This window comes from Dendrobates tinctorius, unplaced genomic scaffold (assembly GCF_039654945.1).
Source record: "Dendrobates tinctorius isolate UK_male_01 unplaced genomic scaffold, ASM3965494v1 ptg000016l, whole genome shotgun sequence".
Classification (NCBI taxonomy): domain Eukaryota; kingdom Metazoa; phylum Chordata; class Amphibia; order Anura; family Dendrobatidae; genus Dendrobates; species Dendrobates tinctorius.
In genome coordinates, this window is record NW_027361684.1 from 42,395,330 (window position 1) to 42,404,835 (window position 9,506).

The 9,506-nt window shown below is 42.7% G+C and overlaps 1 protein-coding gene across 1 annotated transcript; it reads left to right on the plus strand.

Annotated features, from left to right (window-relative positions):
- Positions 1–433: 433 nt before the first annotated feature.
- FZD9 (frizzled class receptor 9) lies at positions 434–9,128 on the plus strand. The gene has a single exon (XM_073565747.1). It carries the CDS (start codon positions 1,240–1,242, stop codon positions 2,995–2,997), a length of 1,758 nt encoding a protein of 585 aa, XP_073421848.1. The 5' UTR covers positions 434–1,239; the 3' UTR covers positions 2,998–9,128.
- The last annotated feature ends 378 nt before the right edge of the window (positions 9,129–9,506 follow it).

Sequence of the window (9,506 nt, forward strand, 5' to 3'; positions counted from 1 at the left end):
AATGCTATGCAGAGGTTCCAGGGGAGCACAAAACACGACTTGTTCAGAAAGAGAGAGAAACACTGAGCTTCTTATTCCGTGCGGTTTCTAAATGTAACCCAAGATTTTTCCTTCTGCTTTTTCAAATCAACAAGGTTTGTGTGTAATTTCCCCCAGCCCCCTCCTCTGCGCAGATATGTAGATTATATATAGAGAAGGATGTGTGTGAGTGTGTGCGTACTATATATATATACATACACACATATATATATATTTTGCTCGCTGAAGTAGCAGAAAGCCGAGCTTTGTTACAGCTGCCAACAGGGGGGGACATGACTTGGAAAATATTATTCTAGCAATTTTGCAAATTACCATTCACTTTGTTTAATGAGGGCACTGTTTCTTTAACCAGGCCTTGCCCCTTTGACAGATGTGGGTGTGGTAAGAGCTGGCCACACCCCTCTGGTGATTCCTGTACGGATAGGTGCACAGCATGGTTAGTGTCAGCAGTAGCCACAGCTCCCAGTAACAGCTGGGACTCCCTCCCCTGCATGCAGGCTGGGCAGGCTGCAAACCCTCTCCGTCCTTAACCCTGTGTGCCCTCTGTGCATGAAGGCTCTGCGCTGACATTGGTGCCTATTCTCTCTCCCATGTATTTATTTTCATACCCGCTGTGTGTGAATTGCTGCTGTCTGGAGCTGTCACCCACACTCTCCAGCCCGGCTTTGTCTCCCAACATTTCACATTGGAGAAGAAAATGCTGCACTTGTGCTAAGTGTCTCACTGAAGACCTCCAGCTCCTGGAATCCTGGAATAGACACCCTAACTACAGCCGAAGAGAAGCCAGTAGGACTGCCAACTAAAGACTGTGCCAACCTGCCTGGCAGACAGTGGACACACTAAAGGACAAGTGCCATGGGTTGCTGCTGAGAGCATGCCGTGCTCCTACGGATTGTACCGTGAGTCTATGTCTGGATCCTGATGTGATTCCTCAGCATTCCCAAATGATTACCTTCTGCGCTGCAAGTACGTCCCATCACGCCTGGAAATATTGTACCAGAAAGGGCTAAAATGTGTCCTGCGTGACCCAGCTGTAAGGCAAGAAAGCTGATCCCACCAGCCATCCTATTGGAATGCATTGTGCCCTGCTCCTAACAGACAGCTGGATATAAAGTCGTGTGGCTATATCCGCTGCACCCCTCCTCTTGTCCTCACAGTTGTTGTCTTGGGCTCTGTGCTGGAGTGTGGCTAGCCCTGAGGATGTCCCGCTGGCTCTTAACCCTTCCGTTCCTATGGCAGACGCTGGCGGCGGCTCTCACCTTGCAGATGGGCTTATATGATGTGGAACGGGGAAGAGAAGTTAAATGTGAGCCTATTCAAATTCCTATGTGTCAGGGCATTGGCTACAACATGACGAGAATGCCCAACTACGTTGGCCATGAGTCTCAGGCTGAAGCTGCGGTGAAACTTCTGGAGTTCGCCCCCCTTGTGGAGTATGGCTGTCACATACATCTTCGCTTTTTTCTCTGCTCTCTTTACGCTCCCATGTGCACTGAGCAGGTGTCCACTTCAATTCCTGCTTGTAAGCCTATGTGTGAAATTGCACGTCAGAAGTGTTCCCCAATAATGGAGCGCTTTAATTTTGGATGGCCAGAGTCTTTGGACTGTGACCGCCTACCCAGTAAAAATGACCCAAATGCACTGTGCATGGAAGCTCCTGAGAACGCAACTAATGGAGACCCTCAGACCAATGGTCACGGCATACTTCCTATAGCCCCACGGCCTCCACGTCCGTCCGGCGCTGGGATTGGTATACCCAATCGTTGCACCAATCCGGACAAATTTCTGTACGTGGAAAGGAGTGGAGTATGTGCCCCAAGATGCACCCCTGGTGTGGATGTCTACTGGTCTTCAAGTGATAAGGACTTTGCCTTGGTATGGATGGCAGCATGGTCTGGCCTTTGCTTTATTTCCACAGCCTTTACGGTCCTGACATTTTTATTGCATCCTCAGCGCTTCCAGTACCCAGAGAGGCCAATAATCTTCCTCAGTATGTGTTACAATGTCTACTCTACAGCATTTCTCATCCGTGCTGCTGCTGGGGCCCCGAGCATTGCATGTGATCGTGAAGGTGGCGCCCCCTATCTGATCAGAGAGGGTCTGGAAAGCAGTGGGTGCACACTTGTGTTCCTCATACTATACTATTTTGGCATGGCCAGCTCACTGTGGTGGGTCGTTTTAACCCTCACTTGGTTCCTAGCAGCAAGTAAAAAATGGGGTCATGAGGCCATTGAATCCCATGGTAGTTACTTTCACCTAGCTGCTTGGGGTATTCCAGCTATAAAGACTATCATTATACTCACAATGCGGAAAGTTGGTGGAGATGAGCTAACCGGACTATGCTATGTTGGTGGCTCAGATGCCAGTGCCCTAACAGGATTTGTTCTTGTGCCTCTTTCATGCTATTTGGTGACAGGCACGTCATTTCTGTTGACTGGTTTTGTTGCACTCTTCCACATCAGGCGTGTCATGAAAACTGGGGGAACCAACACAGAGAAACTGGAGAAACTGATGGTAAAAATTGGAGTCTTCTCCATCCTTTATACAGTCCCAGCTACCTGCATCATTGTGTGTTGTTTCTATGAACGTCTTAATTTGGCTCATTGGGAAGCCCGGGCACGGGAAGAACCCTGCAGGACAGCTTCTGGAAGTGGCAGGCCAGACTGTAGTTTGCCTGGGTCAATACCCAGTGTCGCAGTCTTCATGCTTAAGATATTCATGTCACTAGCTGTTGGAATAACTAGTGGTGTGTGGGTGTGGAGTTCAAAGACATTACAGGCCTGGCAAGGAATCCTGTGCCAGCGTAGACTTGGGGTGGTGGGAACCAGGACTCGAGGGAAGCCTCAAACTGGAGGAGGCATTGCTTGTAGTTTAGCGAGCTGCCCTTACAAGCCTCCACCACTTACTCTTCAGGTGGCTAAAACAGACCTCTTTATGGACTGCCCTACACATGTGTGAACCTCAAAATTAAAGGGGAGATGGGGGTCTAATATAAACATGTCATAGAGAAATGTATTTACATCTGCAGGAGGTATGTTTATCCTTGGGAGAAAAAAATGCATGTGACTTTATTCAGCTCTTGATACGAGAGGTTTTTTTTTAAATGTGGCAAAGAAAAACGAATTAAGTGAGGCCACCTCACCTACAAATTTCTAAACAGAGGCATAATATATTTTGGTGACACATTTAGGGAAATAGGTCATGCTCCACCCAAACAGACATCACAGAGGTGCTCTGTATCAAAGACTTCTTTTGGCTGCTTTTCACGAACACTGAGCCTTTTAGCAGCTGTTTTGAGAGCTAAACCCCCCTCCCTGCAAGCACAGAAGCAGAAATTACACAGAACAGTGCCTATGACTTATCCAATCTAATGCGCCATCTCCGGGGGGCGCTCGATCCACCTCGGCTAATGTCACATTGTGTATCATTGTTTGTCGTAAAGGTCACCAACATCCATGTCTTCTTACTGAGAATAACCCACATTGGTGTTTATATCAGTCTGAGCTAAATGTGCTCCGTCTACCTCCTGCGGGACAAAGTTTGCGAGATTTGTGTCTCGGCTGAAGGCAGAGTTGTGTTCTGCAGTTTCCAAAATTTCTAAAAAAATATAAGGGAATTGTTACTAAGATGAATTAGTAGTGCAATAGAATGACTGGTTGGTTATTTGTCATCCTGGGTGGTGAAATCCATGAGTTTGATGTTCAGTACATGTCATCAATGTTTACTGACCTGTCCCACATAACGGGTCATGTCTGTAATACTGTTTAACCAGAACGCTGGCTTATGTGCAAGCTATTGCTAATTTCCAAGAATTCTTACTTTTCCCTGATCTGTTGTAGCCAGTAGCGTAGCTACCAGGGGGGCAGAGGGTGCAGTTGCCCCGGGCCCCTTGTTCTGAGGGGGCCCACCCAGAGCTACTGCCACTGGGTTCACCACCTGAGTTGTAATCAGGGTTATCGGTTAGGGGTCCACTCAGAATTTTTAGACCCCCCCCCCCGAGCTGATTCCCTAGCTACGCCTTGGTCTGAATTCACCCAGTGAACAATATAAATGCGTTTTGTAAATGAAGGCACTTGTCCCAGTCTTTTTTTTATTCCTTTTTGTATTATTATTTTTATTCCAAAGAGTATTAAAAATACTATAAATTAAAATCTGCCAATGTTAAAAAAAAACCAAAAAAAAACCAAGATAAGTATTTTTGCACAGATGCCAAAAAGTCTTTTGTATGCTAGGTAAATATTTTCTCCAGCAAAGTGACCCTAAGAGTTCTAAGTAATAAGTTATTCTTATTTGTGTGAGGAGATTGTGCAGAATAAAGTCCTTCTGTTATTAGTATAGTAAGTAGTTTACATAGAACGTTTCTGCAACCCTTTCACACATTTTGGACAAGCATTGTTATACTGCCTAATGAGGGTTGTCTAACATTAGGAAATAAATGATTCTCTTCCTTAAACAGCGCCACTCCTGCCTGTGGGCTGTGACTGGTATTGCAGCTCAGCCCTCTTCACCTATATACAATGCAAGAAACAGACCAATGACAAGTGTGGTGATGTTTTGGGAAAAAATCAGAATGTTTTGTCTTCTTGTCTCCTATCACACTCCTTAGGTTGGTTTCACATATATATTTTTTTATTTACTTTTTCAAACTTTTTTTTTTTCTTTTTCAAAACACCATTGCAGTTTTAATGTAGTTTTTTTGAGCTAAAGCCAAAATCTTTTGAATAATTTATGAAAGACTGCATCAAAAATGACAAAGGCATTTTTTCAAATGTGAAATGATCCTTGAAGGAGTTTTCCCCCACTCCATTCACTTCTATGGAACTATGGGAGTGGGCATGTGTGACCACCGCTCCAATAGACAGTGTATGAAGTGGTGGTCTTGCGTTTGTACTACCGCTACATACCCACACGCGGGCTTTGGAAACCTCCTACTCTGAATAGGAATAGGTGGTAAATGTGTGTAATGCAAGTATTATTAGGAATGATAAAATAAATGAATAATATGATATGTATTAGTCCATAACCCTCCATTTATACAGGCAGGATTACAGATTGGCAGCCAATCTGTATTATAACTGTCGTATATTGCAGAGATAAAGAAATTATATGCCTAAAATTACAAAATATACTGCGGGGGAGTCAGGCCAGAGCTCTGAAAGCTGTCAGACATATGCACTAAAAAGCGTTTCTTACTTCATTATGATCTCTCCCTTCTTTGACATACAGATGTCCGCCGCAGCCTTTCATTATAGATCTTTTATGGCATCCAACTCTCTAAAGTGCAAAGTGAAAAATGACTGGCAGGTAAATGAATCATGTATTTCTATGGTGTGTAGTGATTGAAGTGAAGTTCTTTAGATCGTGTGCAAGAAACCAAAATTTCAAAGTTTGAGTTGTTACATAGATCATTTTATAATGGAAGAACTATAATGGTGGCGAACATGTTCTGGGGTGTTTCCATGTTCTGGTGTCATGTCCATCCGATGCTCCTTTGTGCTGCGGTTTTAGAGATGTTTAAAATACTCTATGTTTGCGGTTGCAATGTAGCAGAGCTGAATAAGTCATAGTGAAAGCGATGACTTTCTGCTTTTGTTCAGTCACCATGTGTTTATTTTACCTAAGACTTGCACGCAACCTAAATTAATTTTCTTACCGCAGAGATTTTTTTCCAGAAAAAATAGTCCAGCAACAATTTCAACTCTTCTACATCTCTGTCTGATGAGAAATTTAGATCTACAAAAAAAGATTAAAAAGAGGAATATAATATATATATATAGTGCTAGGAGTTGGCTGTGGATAAATGTTTCATTCACGCTTCTGTTGAACATTACCACTTTCCAATACATTTTCTAATGGGGTATCAAAGAGGAAATCACGCAGAAAGAGAAACTATCACCAGGTTTTTACCACTTAAAGGGGCTCTCTGGTGTAAAATGAAAAGTCTGCAGTCACTCTGTGTGACTGCAGACTTGTGAATCCCCTCAGCGCACGCACTGTGCAGAACGCGTCTGGTGGCAGTGGCTTTGCTCAATACACTTGTATTGGTGAGGCCGGCTCCACTAATTGGCCGTGCACACTAGCCGGGTTCTGCCCGGGAGCATGCATATCGCATTCCTGACCGCCGTTCCAGGGTCACAGAACGGCGAATCCTCGCAGCATACAGCGCATGCGCTAGGAGGATTCGTGAGTCTGCAGTCACACTTCTCATTTTAGACCAGACAACTCCTTTAATCTCAGAGCAGCATAATATGATTTTATCAAAATTTTTATCAAATCTGCAGCAAGCAGCCCAGTAAGTGACACATCACTGGAAACAGGGTCTCTGCCCCTACATTGTGCTGCTCCTAGATAGTGTAGCAAAATCCTGGTGACAGATTCCCTTTAATGTAGCTTTTCACCTGAAAATTCATAATATTGTACATTCTATGTTAAAGTAGCTTATTTTTGTATGGTCTAAATGGAAAATATTATAAAACTATGCATATTTGTATTTATATTTCCTAGAATAATATGTAAGATGATTGATGTTTATTTCTTTAGGAGTGCAGTATCATGCATGGCCTGTAGGTGGCAATAATGAAGACAATGAGGAAACTCCCTTATAGGGAAGTGGTTACCTCCCAAAGTGCTATTCACCTGCCGATATAGTGGTGATCTGCAGATTAATGGCGTTTCAGTCATGTTACGCTGGTTAGACTTCGTCTGCGATTGCTAGATTCCCGACTTCGGGAAGTTCAGGGAGCAGTTACAGTTACCAGTCACTACACAGTGAACAGAAGGTCATCACCTTCCGTGCCTTGATTGACAGCCTGCTCTGCAGGTGTATGCAGCGTGTGCAGAGCAAACTTGTCAGTCAAGACGCAGGAGGAGTGATGACCTTCTGTTCACTGAGTAATCAGCGATGACTGTAACCGCTCCCTGATGACTGGAAGCAAGCGACTGCAGGGAGAATAAAACATAATTTTCTCCCTATAGCTGCTGATCTAATAAACCAGCCTAACATGAATTAAATGCTATTTATCTGCAGATTATCACTATATCTGCAGGTAAATAGCGTTTTTGGAGGTGACAGTTTCCCTTTAATTCTATCTGTGGAAATAATCTAGAGGGCGTTGTGGGCCTTAAACTGGTGATAAACTTTAGATAGCTGATGGTTGAATGCTCTTTTTGCCATTCACTTGCCAACTTGGCATATGTTCTAAATAGGGAGAGGGTAATAAGCAGCTGCCAGACATCCATTACCTGAGAACATTAGGATTTGACATGTAAAAATTCAGCACCCTCATACACATTAGAGGGTTCATTTGGTCCCACCAAAATTGGCAGATTCTTTTGGTCCCACCAAAAGCGGCGAGTTCATCTGGTCCCACCAAAATTGTCGGGTTCATTTGGTCCCACCAAAATTTGCGGGTTCATCTTGTCCCACCAAAATCGACGGGTTCATCTGGTCCCACCAAAATCGTCGGGTTCATTTGGTCCCACCAAAATCGTTGCCTTCATCTGGTCCCACCAAAATCGTCGGGTTCATCTGGTCCCACCAAAATTTTTGGGTTCATCTGGTCCCACCAAAATTTTTGGGTTCTTCTGGTCCCACCAAAATTGGCGGGTTCTTCTGGTCCCACCAAAATTGGCGGGTTCTTCTGGTCCCACCAAAATTGGCGGGTTCTTCTGGTCCCACCAAAATTGGCGGGTTCTTCTGGTCCCACCAAAATCGGCGGGTTCTTCTGGTCCCACCAAAATCGGCGGGTTCTTCTGGTACCACCAAAATCGGCGGGTTCTTCTGGTACCACCAAAATCGGCAGGTTCAGTCAACATACATCTGATATGTATGGCTACCGTAAAACAGTGAGAGACTATCCTTAGAATAGTTCATGTCATCGATATGTGATTGGGAATGTCCCAACCCCCACGATGCGTAATGAAGGGATAAGAGCACTCTACCTAAGGTCTATTTCTCTTATTTTGCAATATTAGTGTAAGCTGTTATTATTTAATTCATAGTAAATCCATTTGAAGGACCTTTAGCCTAACACATCCTAGCAAAAGGAAAGTTCTTGTTTAGATAATGAGCAATGAAAAAGCCTCTTCTGCCGAAGGTAATAAATGCATTGGCACAATAGTGACATCTATAGACTGGATTTGGTACTACACTTTAGAAATTCGTGTGTGTGCATAAGATTTAATTCAAATGTTTATCGAAAAAAGGGAATGCATATTTTTCGAAAAGGGCACACAACAAATTGCGTTCTTGTTTTTTTTGTGTGTTTTTTATGTACTATCCTTCACAAGTGTGCATTAATGAGTCTGTGGTGCTAAAAATCATCTTTCTAAAAACATACAATAATATAAAAACATGTTTTATACAGAATTTCTCAGTGAGTTTAGGAGTAGGGATATTCAATGATGCTTTTTTTTGTACAGGTAGTGTAGTAAACTGCAATACCTCTCCAAAGAAGCACCAGATTGGTTATTGTTAGCAACTTTTGGGCCTGGCATGATATTTAAAGGGTGAGGTGTGAACATGGCACAAAGTAAAATGTACATGATAAGAAAATGGGAGATGATGGGGCAAAATAAGATGAGAATATAGTATATACTATAGAATATAAAGGAAAGTCTCTGTTGCCTATAGCAACCAATTACAGCGCAGCTTTCATTGTTCAAAAGCAGAATATGAAGTGAAAGCTGCACTGTGATTGGTTGCTATGGGCAAATCTCCACACATTTTTCTGAACTGAGGGTTCACTTCACAAAATGCCTTCACTGAATTTTGGGACAGGGTCTCTGAAAAGCACAAGAGGGTTATAGTTTACATTGTAGGTGCCAGGGAGCAGCCAAAGGTCATAAATACATTTCTCTCCCATTGTTTATCAGGGAAAGGTTCACATCATGCAGCTCTCATATACAGATCTATATAAGAAAATTATATATATATATATTTTTGGAATTGCGATATAAAATGGTACTGGTTTTCTAATGTGCTGAATATAAAAGTAATATTATGAATGGTAATTTAATGCTGTAATTTATTCTTGAACTGTCAGAGTTTTGATTTTATGATTTATTAAACAAACTTTTGTGTGGTAAAATTTTTGTTTGTTGTCTTATTTTATTTGCGGGGAATTTCATCTAAAATTCTAAAACTTCTACAGTTGTCGTGACTCATAAAAGTCAAGGACTAAGGCCTGTTTCACACTTGCTTTTTTTTGCAGCGCGTTTTTCCCGCAAAAAAACGCATTGAAAAACGCATACAAAAGCATACAACTGCTGCGTTTTTTTCAAGCATTTTTATGAGCATGCATGAAAAAAACGCAGCGTTTTTATGCGTTTGTATGCGTTTGTATGCGTTTTTAGTGCGTTTTTACCGCTTTTGCGTTTTTTTCCAACATTAGGTGGCCCCTCACACTAACCCAAACCATGACTTTACTAACCCTAACCCTGACCCTAACCCTTAACCAAACCATACT

Excerpts from the sequence above, each read along its gene's own strand:
- FZD9 (XM_073565747.1), top strand. The coding sequence starts at position 1,240 with ATGTCCCGCTGGCTCTTAACCCTTCCGTTCCTATGGCAGACGCTGGCG.